The 15401-nt window shown below is 39.4% G+C and overlaps 1 protein-coding gene across 5 annotated transcripts in view; it reads right to left on the minus strand.

Moving 5' to 3' along the window:
* DOCK4 (dedicator of cytokinesis 4) overlaps window positions 1–15401 on the minus strand; it is a 311504-nt gene that overhangs the window by 191088 nt on the left and 105015 nt on the right. For all 5 annotated transcript variants that reach the window (XM_089524305.1, XM_089524307.1, XM_089524306.1 and 2 more), the window contains exon 2: window positions 1844–1927. In XM_089524305.1, the coding sequence (XP_089380431.1) occupies window positions 1844–1927 (84 nt within the window). The remainder of the gene's footprint in view (window positions 1–1843; window positions 1928–15401) is intronic.

The raw sequence follows: 15401 nt of genomic DNA on the forward strand, positions 1-15401 counted from the left end.
TTAGGATCCTCACAAGCTTTTGTTAACTTCTGGGGTTTGAGGCAAGAAATAGCAATAGCAATAGCAAGTATATTTCTATACCGCTTGTCAATGTACTTAAGCACTCCGTGTAAGTTAACTGACCGCAACAAGCTGGATGTTCATTTTAGTGACCTCAGCAGGATGCAAGTCTGAGTTGAGCCTGACCCCTGGCTGGTATCGAACTCACACCCTTATAGTTTGTAAGTGAGTGGCTGCAGTACAGGCATTTAACCACTGCGCTATCAGGGCTCCAAGAAAGTCCAATGGGCTTCTTTTTCTCCCCTTTTGTTTTCTGGATAGACTATGGACATTTATTCCAATTAGTGCTGCCTATCAGCAATTCTTTTATTAGGGAAGCCTTGTAAAGAAGGGATCCATCAGTAGCAAAAGGCATTCTTCCTCTCAAATGCATAACAAAATTAAGAAGTTAGACAGTAATTAGTAATAATAATAATAATAATAATAATAAATTTTATTTGTATCCCGCCCCTCTGAGAACAATCGGGGCGGCTAACAATGTTAAAAATACAAAACATATAAAATCCCTGGTACCCTCCCCTCCTTAAAAAAGTATTAAATTCAATGCAATATTTAAAAAAACAGAACAAAAAACAACAACAAACAAACAAACATACAAGTTAAAAACTGACCAGAAGGTCAACAACATCATACCAACAAGCAACCAGTGGAAGCAGCAGTATCTTTCCCAGACGTTTTTCTAAGGCCGGGTTCTCTATTCCGGGAAGGCGTGCCGGAAGAGATCCGTCTTAACAGCCTTTTTAAAGCTGTCTAAGGATGTAAGTAGACGGATCTCATCCGGCAGGCCTTTCCACAGTCTGGGATAAAACATAAACATAATCATTTCCCACACTTCTATAAAAATGGGCATCTGAAATTTATCTGTTTATTTAAATTATTTCATTTCATTACATTACATTTAAAGTACATTTACATCCTACTATCCAGGAGCTCAAGGTGGTTGACACTAAACATTTAAATCATGAGATGAAATAATCCTTGAGGTTTGTAGATTTGCTAAATTCTTTTTTTGTTAACCAAAAGAGATACATACACAACATTTTCTTGAATGCTGTATTTTTAATTTAACCTACTAATCCAGTTATGATTCTTACAGATTTCCTGTTCTAAGATTTTGGAAATTTTCAAGGAAAAGAGGGGCATACACACATAAGGATATATTTGGGCATACATTAGTGCTTGCAACAATGTACAGATTTTGCTTTCCACACATCACAAGAACTGAAGATGTCAACCATATGGTTTCCACAACAAACATGGTTGCCTTCCCCATTGCATCTGGAGACACTGACTTAATCATTTTATTGCCACATTCTTTCATATTACACAGGCACCCCTGAATTTTATAGCCTTGTGGTCATTAAAACATAGCTTGCCCAGACCTTGGAAAAGCTAATTTACTGGACTACAAGAATCCCCCAACCAATGTGGCTACTGAGAGCCACAATCAAAAAGTAACTTTTACAAGCTCTGGCTGTTTAGCTGTGAGGTCTGCAGTCTTCAATATATACACGGAGGGGTGACCTCCATAATTTTCAATGGGGCACACCCCCGCAGCACACACCTCACTGAAGCCTACGGGGCTTGAATATTGGCGAATCTCCATTTTCATGAGGGAGGAGTCCGGAACGGATCCCCATGAAAACGGAGAGCCGACTGTATTTCCATTTAGACAGATTCTCTTCTATAGCAGACGTTTGGTTCCTGCACTAGTATAACTAGAGGACATGACCTTGATCTCTCTTCCCATCTGACAGTTGCATGCTAAAATGTCAACACTTACCATCACATTTCTCCAGTATTTGAACAGTGTCTCCAATCTCCAGTGATAAACCATGTGGGACTGCTCCTCGAAAACTTGCAATTACTGAAAGAGATATTAAATTCCAATTAATCATAATGTTTTTAACAGGCCACATGTTAGGTATTACACATTCACACGGCAGTATTTTTGTAAGACTCACAATGCCGCAAGCTATATCAGTTATAATAGGGTTTGTGGGTAGTTGGTAATACTGTAGCCTGCTTTTCTCCTTAATCTTCCCAAACTAAGATAGATTCCTTAAGATTTTAAGGGAGGAACAGTGTTGCTCAGTTGCTCCCTTCTCTCCCCCCCCCCCCAGCCTCCTGTTTCATTCCCTTTACCCCTGTCATCTATATCTAAATCAACCCTTCCGAGCACTGGAAGCAAATGGAGCAAAACTACAGTGCAGCATCATGGGAAATGTGGGACCTTGGAGGTTTGGGGGGGTGTACTGGGATGGAAGCAAAGTTGTATTCCACACCAAACCAATTTGGGGTGAAATCAAAGTGAGCTTAGAAGCAATTTTTGTGAATTCGCTTGTTACCGAATTCACCAAAATGAGGAGTCACTTCAGATTCACTGTAGATGCACCTCGGAACGACCCCCCATAGAAAGCAATCACGTGAGATAATGCATAACGTTATCACGTGAATTCGCATCGTTGGACCCACAGTGGCTTAGATCTGAGCTGCAAAAACCTCCACGTGATAAACATCTCTGATGTCCCAACTCATAGATGTGCTTTCTCTCTGTTCCATATATACAGTCTGCACAACTTTTTAAGCTCTCCTTTTTAGAAATTGAGAGTGGACTATGATTCTGGAGATCCCTGCTTGGCCATGGAAACTCACTGAGTGAATAACATACTTTCAGCCCCAGAAAATCACATCCACCGTAATGTCACCATAAGTCAGAAACAACCTAAAGGCACAACATCATCAACAACAACAACAACAACAACAATACTTTTGTAAATTAGGGTGGCAATGTGTACATCATGGCCTCCCCCAGAAGGAGAATGTTTCAGCTCAAAAGACTACAAATATAGATGTCTGCATAATAGGTAGTTATAGATGAAAATTCAGAATTAATTGCTGTTGTTTAGATAAAAGACAATACATCTTACTTACAGGACGTCTCACCATCACACTCACATTTTGCAAGTTAGGGATGGGTTTCTAAGATATAAAAGCCTTTCCAGGCAAAACCTCTTTAGTTCCTTTTTATGCATTAGTAAATACTAATTTTAGGATTCTTTCTTGCAGATTCTAAAATTAGCTAGCATGGTGTTTTAGTTGTGATTTCAAGTACATTACACACCTCAGCAGACTTTGTGGGAAAGGAAGTCTTTCTCAAATAGAAACACACACTGGATCCTGATACAAACTGCTGGTTTTTTTTATTTTCTAATAGGTATGGGAGGAATCCTGATCACGCTGGGCCTTTGTACAACAATTTCCAAGTATAGTTACATATATTTTATTTTATTTTAAATATTAGAGACAAAATAATTTAATAGGAAAGGAAAAGAAGTGATTTTTCTCTAGATACTAGATAATATGTTTGTTCTAAGCTTCACCAAGGAATATGATAGTATTGTTGCAGTCTGCACCGAAACCTCTACTAGCCTCCAAAACTCCAAAGGGAGAGAATAGGCTAGAAACTAAAATCAGTGACTGTGGGTTGCTCAATAGATGAAACAATGAGAGCGGGCAGAAAGGAAATCCATCAGACTGGCTGAGAAAGCAAAACTCCAATAAGGAGGAAGCAGCTGTGGATTGCAGATGTGCAGAGAGAATTACTTATCAGCCCAATCAAGGAACTGCAATGATCTTTCTAGCCTCAGCTACATGACAAATTGTCTTTAAAATACCAGCTGCTCTCTCAAAGACACTTCTTGTAAGCCCCACAATGGGAAGTGAGGGGAAGCAGGGCAGCACGCAAGGTCAGTGGCGCCCTTAAATTGTAATCCCAAAGACACTTCCTCTTGAGCCTCCCAGCTATGAGCCAAACAAAACAAGTACTTTTACAAAACAATGTCTTGGAAGAAACAGGCTTGAAGGACTGTATAAACATGGTCATTATATTTACACATTGCAGTATTTTAAATGAATGTTTAAGAAAAAAAAGAAGCTTGCTACTTTTGAGCGCATTGCCACTACTGAGGAAGTGTGTTCAACATGACTAAAGACAGATCAATGGATTTTTGGTTGCATATTAAATCTACACGTTCACGTGTATGCATGACACAAAAGCACAGTTTCAGATTTCAACAACTGTGGAGGTAGTTGGTAGGAAAAGAAATAGATTTCAGCTGAGGAAGAATCAGTTCAAGGGCTTGCTCTTTGATGTCAAACTGCAAAAACACAGTGGCTTGGACACGAAGATAAGTGGAAAAAGGAAGTTCGTGCAAGGAAAAATCCCTATCCTCTATTTGCCCTGCAGCTGCCTGTGTGAACTTCACAAACACACACCCAACAAAGCCTCTCCAGAAAGTCAGGGATGAGGGGGTTCTTGAACAATTTGACTGGGGAGTTATGTACCATTCCTTCAGTTCATGTCCTTCCATTCACTTATTTTAGGATAGAAATCAGGAGATTTTAAGCACATTTGTTACTTTCTCTCTCCAAAACCTTAGAAAATCTGTTTGGCCATGTCGCCTCAGAGCAGTCACAGAGCAGATGATGATGATTGTAATTCAAAAAAGCAAAGAGATTCATAGTTTGAACAAGAATATGTGTACAAGTCCATTTAACTCTTCATAATAATAGTTATTCTTCAGTATGCAGTGCAAGCAAGCTGTTACTTAAAAGTGTGCATGGTCTGAAACATAGGTAGAGTGCTTTGCCCTGTTGCTGAACAGTAGTTCTGACATGCCATGAGCCACTAGCTGTTCCATCCTCAACTGTGCAACTAAGGGGCTGTACAGATGGGCGGCATGCAGCTGTCCCTTTCCTGGCTGGATCGGGGCTGCAGCAACCCCATGTCATGGCCCTGATCCGGCCCCCGGAGAGCGCAAAAAGGAGCCACAAAAACTGGCTCTCCAAGGGGCGCCTCCAAGGGGCGCCATAGCCATAGCGGCACAGCTTTATGATGCCCCTTCAGTGCTGCATCATGTGGATACAGCACCAGAGGGGTGTCATCATGGTGCATGCTGTGTGGACTTGTGCACGCCAAAATAGTGCCCTGGAGGTGGGGTTAGGGCACGCAGCGTGCGGACGCTGTATCCTAACTCTGCCCACAGGCCATCACTTTGTGCCAGTCTGTGTTGGACCTAAATAAGTAAATGTTCAGATCTAATATTATACTGAGTTTTTATACATATTTAATATTTTCAACTGGCCCTGTTTATTGGCTTCAGGATTGTGTTTTGTTACAAGTGTTATTCAAGAGCTCATTATTTGACAACTAGTTCATAATGTATTCAGCATGTACATTCTACTCCCAGAAGAAGCAAGATTTGGCCTGGTATTCCACTCTTTCCCCATATACAGAATTATTGCACCTATATAATTGTAGATACATATAACTGGGTCCAGCCCCCAAACATACTCATGCAACAGAAGACCATCCAAGCTCTATTTAAAGACTTATAAATACGACGACTCCATCAACCTTTGAGAGAGTCTATTCCACTGTCAAATAGCTCTTACCACCAAGGAAGTTCCACCTAATGTTTAGATAGAATCTTTTCTCTTATAATTTGAATCCATTGGTTCACATTTTGGTCTCTGAAGCAGCTGAAAATAAGGTCACTCCTTCTTCTACATGACATTCCTTCAGATATTTAAAGGCAACTATCATATCTTCTCCAAGTTATCACATACCCAGTTCCCTAAGGTGTTCCTCACTGGGCTTGGGTTAAAGACCTACTTGAACATTATCTATGTAGCTCATCCACCTTTTTAATTGTAGATTACAGAGTATGCTGATGCCTCCCCTTCTACTGATCCATGTGCATAGACCTCTTTCATACTAAATAAGAGCAGGCTACATGAACCCGAAGATCACTCTATTAAGTTTATAAAATACACTTTCTCTTGATCAACAAAGAAACATGTGTGTCAGTGTAGCATTAAAAAAGACACACACAAAGCATGCTCTATAGCACCTGTATATTTCAGAGGAAGGAACCAGCAAAACCACCTCTGAGTATTCACTGCCTAAGAAAACTCTATGAAATTCACGGGATCATCAAAAATCAACAGATGACTTGAAAATGCGCACACGCACACACACACACACACACACAGATTTGTACCTTAAGCTTAGGGACAACACACTTAATGGCAGCAAACATGACAGACTTCACTTCCTGCATAGGCTTAACATTCCATCATGATACATTAGGATTCCTTCAGTAGGAAAGAGATGACATTATAAAAGCCTATTTCTATTTGTAATGCAACCATTTTATATAATACAGAAAAATATTTCATGTAATAGTATAAAGACAGCCAGAATGGCATAGTGGTTTGAGTGTTTGCCTAGGGCTCCAGAAGACCAGGGTTTGAATCCACACTCAGACATTAAAACCTACTGGGTGACTTTGCACAAGTCAGCCTCTCTCAGCCTCAGAGGAAGGGCAAGAGTAAACCCCTCTGAACAAATTATGCCAAGAAAACCTTGTGATAGGTTTGCCTTGCATATGCTGTGTGATTCAATAGGCTTCTGGCCCTAGTAAAAAAAATCCTCAATGTTACATGACAAGAAATATTCTGGTTCAAGAAATTTTAGGACAACTGTGAAACAGAAAGAAGTTATAAAACTTTTTGAAACACAGATAAGAATAGAATATAGGAACATCTGTCAAGGAGGTAGCCTGTCTAGAGTGAGTGAGCAAAGGGCAAATAAGAGAGGCATCATTTGATCCAGCACGTTCATGTGCTCCAAAAATGCAGAAGGAATTCTAAGAGAGGCCTCCTGTCAAGCTTCAACACAAGTAGCCTACCATCTTAGCAGAATTACTCAAAAGGCAATAAGAGTACATAGCAGAAAGGAAAAGATATTTTGAGTTTGTCAAAGAAAGCAAACTGTACTTAGAAAGGACCAAGAAAGGGCCAAACATGAAATACATTTAAGAAATTAAGCTCAGGACCCTACAATCACAAAACTACTTTGCAGCAAACTAGGAACAAGTACTCCCAATCATCTGATGAACAGGACACTTGATAACACACAGTTTCCCACTTGGCAGACTGCATTTCTAATGCAATTTCCAAGCAAGTAAAGAGCAATAGGATTCATCTTCAAATAGTGGGAAAATCTGCTATTTCTTAGCTTTTGGTCACTCATACAAGTGGGACCAAAAACACGCTTCTCTTCAAGTCCTCAGTGCATGTCACAGGATCTGGAGGAAGGAGCTGGCAGCAACCACAAATAATGACTTAATTAGAAGCCAAGATCAAAGCAAGCATGGTATAGTGGTTTGAGCACCAGACCTTGACTTGTGAGACTGAGTTCCCACTCAGCCATGGAAACACAATGGGTAACTTTGAGTAAGTCATACTCTCCTCAACCTTAGAGGAGAGCAAAGGCAAATGCCTCTGAACAAATCTTTCAAAGAAAATGCCACCATAAGCACACAAAGAGGATAAAACAAGCCAAGCCTATGGCAAATTAGGATTCAAGCTAAATAGTCCTATTTGGAAGCCACCTCCAAAAATGACATATTGCTTTCCTTGGAACAAAGTGGTTATGGTATTTATTGATTGTTGTTGTTGTTAACTACTATCTGACTTTGACTTATGGATACCTCCAAATCACTCTATCAATAGTCTTGCTCAGGTCTTGCTGGTTCAGGACCATGGTTTCTTGATTTGAGTCTATCCATCTGAAATTGAGTTTTCCTCTTTTCCTACTGCCTTCCATTTTACCAAGCATTATTGTCTTTTCTTCCCATGTCTTCTGATGTTATGGGCAAAGTACAATAGTCTCAGTTTAGTCATTCTGGCTTCCAAAGAATGTTCACGATCGATTTGTTCTAGAAACCATTCACCCCAAGCAGCTTCAGTGTGCTCCTGGCCTCCACTCTGAGCCTGGATGCCCACGTTTCAGCAGTGGCCAGGAGTTCATTTGCACAGTTAAAACTAGTGTGCCAGCTGCACCCATTCCTTGAGACATCAGATCTGGCTATGATGATATATGCATTGATTACATCCTGTTTAGGCTACTGTAACGCACTCTACATGGGGCGATCTTTGGAAACTGTTTGGAAACTTCAGCAGGTTCAAAATGCCGCAGCTAGAACGCTGACCGGAGCCAGTTATAGGGCGCATATAACTCATGTATTGAAACAGCTTCACTGGCTACCAATTCATTTCTGAGCACAATTCAAAATGCTGGTCATGACCTATGAAGCCCTACATGGCTTAGTTCCAGACTATTTGAGAGGCCGTATCTCCCCATGCAAACCACCTAGATCCTGAAGATCCTATAGAGAAGGCTTGTTTGGTGAGGACACAAGAGAGAGCCTCCCCAGTGGCTGCTCCCACCCTGTGGAACTCCCTTCCTTGGGAGGTTAGGCTGGCCCCCGCCCTGCTGGCCTTTAACTGGCAAGCAAAAACATTTTTATTACAGCAAGCTTTTTAAAATCATGCAGGCCTGGTTTTATTGGGGGGGGGGGGGGGTAGATTATTTTTGACCTTTGTATGTTTTAAATTTAGTATGTTTAATTTTTTTTAATTTTTTACTGTTTTAATTAGGCTATATTAAGTGGGTTTTTTTAAATGTTGTTTTAATGGTTTTTTTTAATATTGTGAGTTGCCTTGGGTCCCTTTTTGGGAGAAAGGCAGGATAAAATAATAAAATTAAATAAATAAATATTAGTCTTTCTAGCTGTCCACTGTATCCACAGAACTCTAATCCAGTACCAAATTTCAAATGAGTTGACTTTCTTCTTATCATCTTTCATCACTGTCCTGCTTTCACAACCACACATAGAAATTGGAAACACATACTTTAGTATTCAATAATATATCTTGATAATATATCTTGGGACATCAGAATTTTGTCTATTTCCTTCATAGCTGCCCTTCCAAGTCCCCGTCTTCTTCTGATTTCTTGACTGCAGTCACCATTTTGACTAATGACTGAGTGAAGGTAGGAAAAATCTTGAACTATTTCTATCTCTTCATCATCTGCTTTAAAGTACTATTGGTATCAGTAATTAATATGGTAAGAAAGGAAAACAATCACATTGGCACAAGACTGCTTCCAGCAACAAAAGCAACAGAAAAGCTTGTGGCAAGAATGTCCATGAAAGCTTATAACAAACAAAATCAATTAGTCTTTAAGGTGCTAGGAGGCCCTTTGCTATTTCGTCACCTCCTTAGCATGTGTCTCCATATCTGTCCCCCAAAGCATTTTCTTGTTGTTGATAGAATAGCTGGTGTTGAAAACTTTCACTCTGTAATCTCTATATGCACAACAAAGTCCTACATTCATTTTTTTTAAAAAATCATTGGCAGAAAAAAGCAAGGCTGTCTGGTTTGGAACACAATTTGATGAATATGTCATTTATTCAAAACGGAAATATTTGGAAAAAGTAATCACTCTGACATTTCTTTACATATATGTTGACATTTACCAATTGATTTTCATTCTATTCACATTAAATCTATATTTTTTTAAAAAATGCCAGCACTGTATTTTAGTAATTTCATATCTTCCTCTACAAACTGCTTTGCTTTTCTCACATGCACACGCGCGCGTGCGCACACACACACATGAAAAGCAAAGTTGTTTGTAAAGGAATGTATGAAATTATCAAAGTGCATATGGAGATGCTGGTGTTTTTTTTAATTAGATTTAATGTGAATAGATGGAAAATCAACTTATAATCTCAGAGCCTAGTTATGTGGGATCCAAACAGATCATAACAGAAGCTCTGGTGGTTTATGTTGGATTTGTCTCTGAAAATGCAAGAGCAACTTTGGCCGGAAAGAGATGGGCAGGAAAGAACACCTTCTAGCCGCTCTGGGAGTGGAGCGTGCCGATGATACACGCTCCCAGAGCAACCAGAAGCCACGCAGAGAGCGTGCCCAGCTAGGAAAAGCCAGCCGGAAAGAGTGGAAAAAGTCTACATCCTGTTAGGGACCATGGTGGTTGCCCAGATCAGGACCAGGCCATGTGGTTGCCACAATCCCGCGCTGATCGTGTCTGGGTGGGGGGAGGAAGCTTGGCCTGAATAACCCCTTCGTAAACTTTTTTCATTATACCAGAGCTTCAAGCTGCATACACAGAGACATGTGTGTGTGTACAGCTTGAAGATCTCGTATACTGAAAAAGACTCAATGTTGTTTGTGCATTTTCAGAGACAAATCCAACATAGACAAAAGTCATAGCTTTTGTTCAGATTTGTTTGGATCCTACATAAGCAGGCTCTGAGGTTACTTCATACCTTCTTTATCACACTGTAGCAGGCAAATTCCCTTTTGCTCAACTGAAATCCTGCCTGTGGATAAGAATAAGCAACAATATGTTTGTGAATCCTCTCCAGACTGATTTTGTGTCCTATGATATTTTACTGTCCAATATGAAGGTGTGTGAGTGCACACACACTCACACCCTGAACTGGTCAACGTGAGATCTCCCAAAGACCACTTAGAACAACATCAGTGGGTGACTGTAAGGAGCTTCCAGGTTTAGGAACTGTCAATCTGTGGTTCTGTGTGTTTGGTGTCCACAGGTGTGCTATTCGAACTAACTGTGCTTAGAACATCTTGACAGTCAAGCATTTTTCAGCTCTCCAAAGGATCTGCCAACTTGGGCAAGTGTTTTGGCAGGAAGGGTTATAAAAGACTTCCTGCTTGGCTGGGAACTTACCTGAACAAGAGGCCTGGGTCTAGTGTGCTTCTGTCCATTTCTTGACTAACCCCTGGCTTTCTTTCTCTGTTCTAATGCCTTGGCTCAACTTACTGACAAAATATTTGGTTCCTGGCTCATCTGGTTACCGCCTATATTAGATAAATAGTGACTGATGTAAGAAGATATCCGAGTATGAAGTTGTGTCTCAGACCTACACCCAATATTTTACTCTCAGACAACATGATACAACTTTCTGCTTCTCCCTGACATATTACAACAATCTACATAGCCTCAAAACCAGCTCCAGAAGGTTTCTCACTGGCTGGGGATGGTATGTGAAAGCAGGCTGCAGGAGGTCCTCACTTCCCTCCAGGTTCTGCAGACAGAAGCAATTCTCTCAGTGCACCACTCCTTGGATCATGCCCTCACCTTAACCTCACAACTGAACTCTTGCAGTCAAAAGGAAATCACCAACCAGAGGAGTTTCTCAATTCCATAACAAAAATGTTAATTCAGTGCTCTGGACCCCTTACCATTGGAACACACCTTTTGAGATACACATCATTTATATACTGTCATATAGTTATATACTTTAAGGACCTAGATATAGGACTACAAAGGAAATGGTAGAACTGCAATGAGTAAATAAAGAGGATTTACTCAATGAATGGGTTCATGAATCCCTGGAAATAGCGTATTTTTACTATGCATCACTAAGTTGAATTCATGTGATTTTGAAGCACAGAGTCAGTTAGATATTTTGAGGGCTCCTGATCAATAGCAGAATACTGTACATGCTCTGCATTCAGAAGGTCTTAGATACCATCACTGGCATGTTCAAGTAGGGCTAGGAAAGAATTCTACCTGAAACCCCTGGAGTAAATAAGATACTCTCCTATCGTCCGAACCTTGTTTTAGAATACAATAATTAGAAAAATGTGGATGTGAAATAAAGAATTGTAAAAAGAATCAATTTAATATTGTACAGTTTATATGCGGAATTGAGTATACTGTATATACTCATGTATACGTCTAGAAATTTTAGTCAAAAAATTGACTCCCCCCCCCCAAAAAAAAAAACCCAAGTCGACTTATCCACGGGTAAATGCAAGTACTGCATTTTAACTTTTATTTTAAAAGCAACCATCTCCTGGTGAAAGGCAAGAGCATAATCTGACCTGAAAGTACTGACTCCCCTCTGCATTCTCATCCATTCTAGCCTTTAGTCTGAGTACAAACAGTTATGCCTCCTGGAATTTTATAAGTTGTTTGGCATAGTTTTTCTTTGCTATATCCTTTACATCTTTTGCTTCATCCTTTACATCCTTTGTTACATGCCCCTAAATTTTACCCTCAACTTATCCATAAGTCATATTAAAATCCATACTTTTGGCCCAAAAACCTGCCCTCGATTTATACATGAGGTCGACTTATAGTTGAGTATTTACAGTAATTACTGGGGATGGAGCATAAAGGACAACTGGATTTATTTTACTGCTCAAGACATTTAAAGTTGACTTGAACAATTATCTAATTATGGATCTTCTTTTCAAGAAATATACAATGAATGGCTCGTCAATTATACACAACAAAATAGGAGGTTGGACTATTAACTCCAGTATTAAAACCTGGAATATTTCTAGCACCCCTTTTCTATGTGTGCATGTGCATGCATGTATGTGCATATACCTACAATGAAGTCTTATATACAATGAAACTACTGACACACAAAATTGCACATGCCCTATAGTAGTAAAAGCCCAATGTCTGATTCTTTCCTGGCAAGCCACTGTATTACCCTACCAATGAACAGGATAACTACAGACATCTATTCTCATTACACTGTAGGAGCAGTAATGGTAAGTCTCATATGTATTGTGAGAAAGCCTCATATCAACTACCCAATAAGAGAAGGATAGGGGTTTCCATCCTCGACAACTGAACAAAGCTGAAGGCTCAAATGCCTACTAGCCTCTAGATATAAGTCATAATCTTTCTAAGCTTTAGCTGCCTTTCACTGCAGCAGGGATAACTATCACACTGTGTGCATTTCTATGCTGCAGTCCAAATCCAACATAATTTATGTTGCCTCCTGCATATGTTTTGGATGGAATGATTTGTTTGTGTGTTTCACCTATTTAAAAACGAATCCCAATTTGAATTTTCAGATAACAAAGTTTCATCATAGCTCACAGAAAAGCAAATTTGCTTTCCTTAAAAACATTTTTGAAAACTAAGATCTCTACATTTTTGCAGAACATTAGCTGTTCAATTGCCAAACATTCATCCAAAATTTCAAAATGCTATTTCACACCCAGTTATATCTAACAGTATTTGCTAAGGGACATTCAGTGCTTTTTGGCATGAGAAATGTGGTACACAGTGCTGTTTACAGGACCATTAAAACCAAAGCAATAAAGAAATAGCAATCTGAATTTCTTGATAAAAGGTTAATATTCAAAATGTAAGTTATCCATTTGAAATTCATAATCAAAACAGATGTAAAAAAAGTGGGAAACATATATGACTTCACGTGGTTACCAATATTAATTTCAGCTCTAAAATTACACCAGTCTTACAGTATGGTGTAGTTATTTGAACACTGGGCTGTGACCAGGGTTCAAATCCCCACTTCACCATGAAAGCCAATGGGTGACCTTGGGGAAGTCATACTCTCTCAGCCTCAGAGGGAGACAAAGGCAAACCTGCTCTGAACAAATCTTACCAAGAAATCCCCATAACTGGGTCATCTTAGGCCATAAGTTGGAAATGAGCTGAAGACACACAAAACCAGCAGTTTATAGCATCTGAGCATATAAACCCTGTCAGATTTCATACCAACCATTCTCTTTGAGACACATAACAGCAGCTGTGTCTTGGGTGGATACAGTCATTCACACAATGTTTTAAACATAGCTCTCTTATTCTTCTAAACAACTGTTACTCTCTCATTCACCCTAACAGACCTATGAGGCAGGCCACTGGAAAGTTAGCTTGCAACAATATAAAATTCCCTGAGGCTATCCAGGGAATGATGACTGAATAAGGGAAACAACAATATAGCATTATTAACGGAATTACATTGGCTCTTGGTACAAAGAGACTTATTCAAAATCACAGTGATGAGGTGAAGCCTATATAAAATCTTGGTGCAAGGTAGTACATAAATGCACACCTATGCTTTAGGTCAGACTCATCGAAACAATGAGATTATCTGGATTTTATATTTATAGCCATTTGATACACTTGAATTGTCCTGGTTCCACTCTACAGAATCTTGGAATACGTAAGCCATTTGCTCAGGAATTTCAGACCCTCCAACATTTCACAGATTGAAACCTGTCGTCAAGTAACATCAGAGTGGTGTCAAGGAGGCAAATATTATTAATAGTGAAGAACACACAAGCTAGGAGAGGCTGTAGCAGTTTGCTGCAACTCAGTTTGCTGCAACTGAAGTGGGACAAAGGGGGAACGTGGAAGGAACAAAGAGAAACTGGGATAGTTTAAAAGCAACCAAAAAAGTAAGATTATCTCCCAAATTAAAATAGAGAATATGATATTTAGATTCCTCTTTTATAGAAGAGTCCATTCACCTGAAATGCAGCACAAGAACTCTCAAGCAGAAAATTCTAGGTTTCTCATCAGACTGCAAGTCCCAGGATTCCAGAGGATGGAACCATGGTGTGCTACCAAACTGATATAGCTGTATACTGTATATTCACTTAATACCAGTCAAATTTAAACAGAATATATATCCTGGGACTTGCAGTCTGATGAGACACTTAGAATTTTCTGCTTGAGAGTTCTAGTGCTGCATTTCAGGTGAGTGGACTCTTCTATAAAACCGGAATATATATATATATATATATATATATATATATATATATATATCACAAAGTGTTTGGAAGCAGTGGAGGTATTTTCTCTTCTCAGTACATCAGTGGGATGCAAGTAGATTCCCAAGTACAGGTTGAGTCCCCCTTATCTGGAATTCTAAAATCCAAAATATTCCAGAAACTAATTTTTTTTCATGGGTGGCTAAGGTGGTGAAACCTTTGCTTTCTAATGTAGTTCAATGTGCTCAAACTTTGTTTCATGCAGAAAATTATTTTTAAATTATATATAATTACATTCAAGCAATGTACGTAAGGTGTATATGAAAAATAAACGAATGAATGACTTGGGTCTCATCTCCAAAGATATATTTATGTAAATACATAAAAAATACAGGCATTCCAAAATTCCAAAAAAAAAAAACAAAAAAAAAAACCAACAACAAAAACAACAACCCTGAAATCTAAAACACTTTGGGTCCCAAGCATTATGGATAAGAGAGACTCAGTTTATAGTTCAGGATATGGGAAAGAAAGCAGATGCGGAGGGAATCCCATGTGATCTGCTGTTGTAAACTAATCTGTGTATACATATGCCCCAACTAACAAGGTGAGTTACTGAACTGACAAGGAATGGTGGATGTTTCTTCCAGCATCCAAAGAGTGTTTTCAGCCTGATAGAGGATGATTATTTAGTGAGAAAGCTGAGCCAGCTCCAACTGAGCTACAATCTGCTTGGCCCCTTGTGCTGCTGCATAACAGATGGAGGCTTGAGCCTTGGCTCAGTTGTATTTGCTCAGTGAGCAGAACACATGCACACACACTACTACTGAAAGCCTGAAGATGTTCCTGCCCTGTATGCCATTATAAAAAGAGAAAGCAAGACAGTAGTAGTT

This window comes from Sceloporus occidentalis, unplaced genomic scaffold, assembly GCF_023333645.1.
Source record: "Sceloporus occidentalis isolate IW3139 unplaced genomic scaffold, rSceOcc1.0.p SCAF_5, whole genome shotgun sequence".
NCBI classification, from domain to species: Eukaryota; Metazoa; Chordata; class Lepidosauria; order Squamata; family Phrynosomatidae; genus Sceloporus; species Sceloporus occidentalis.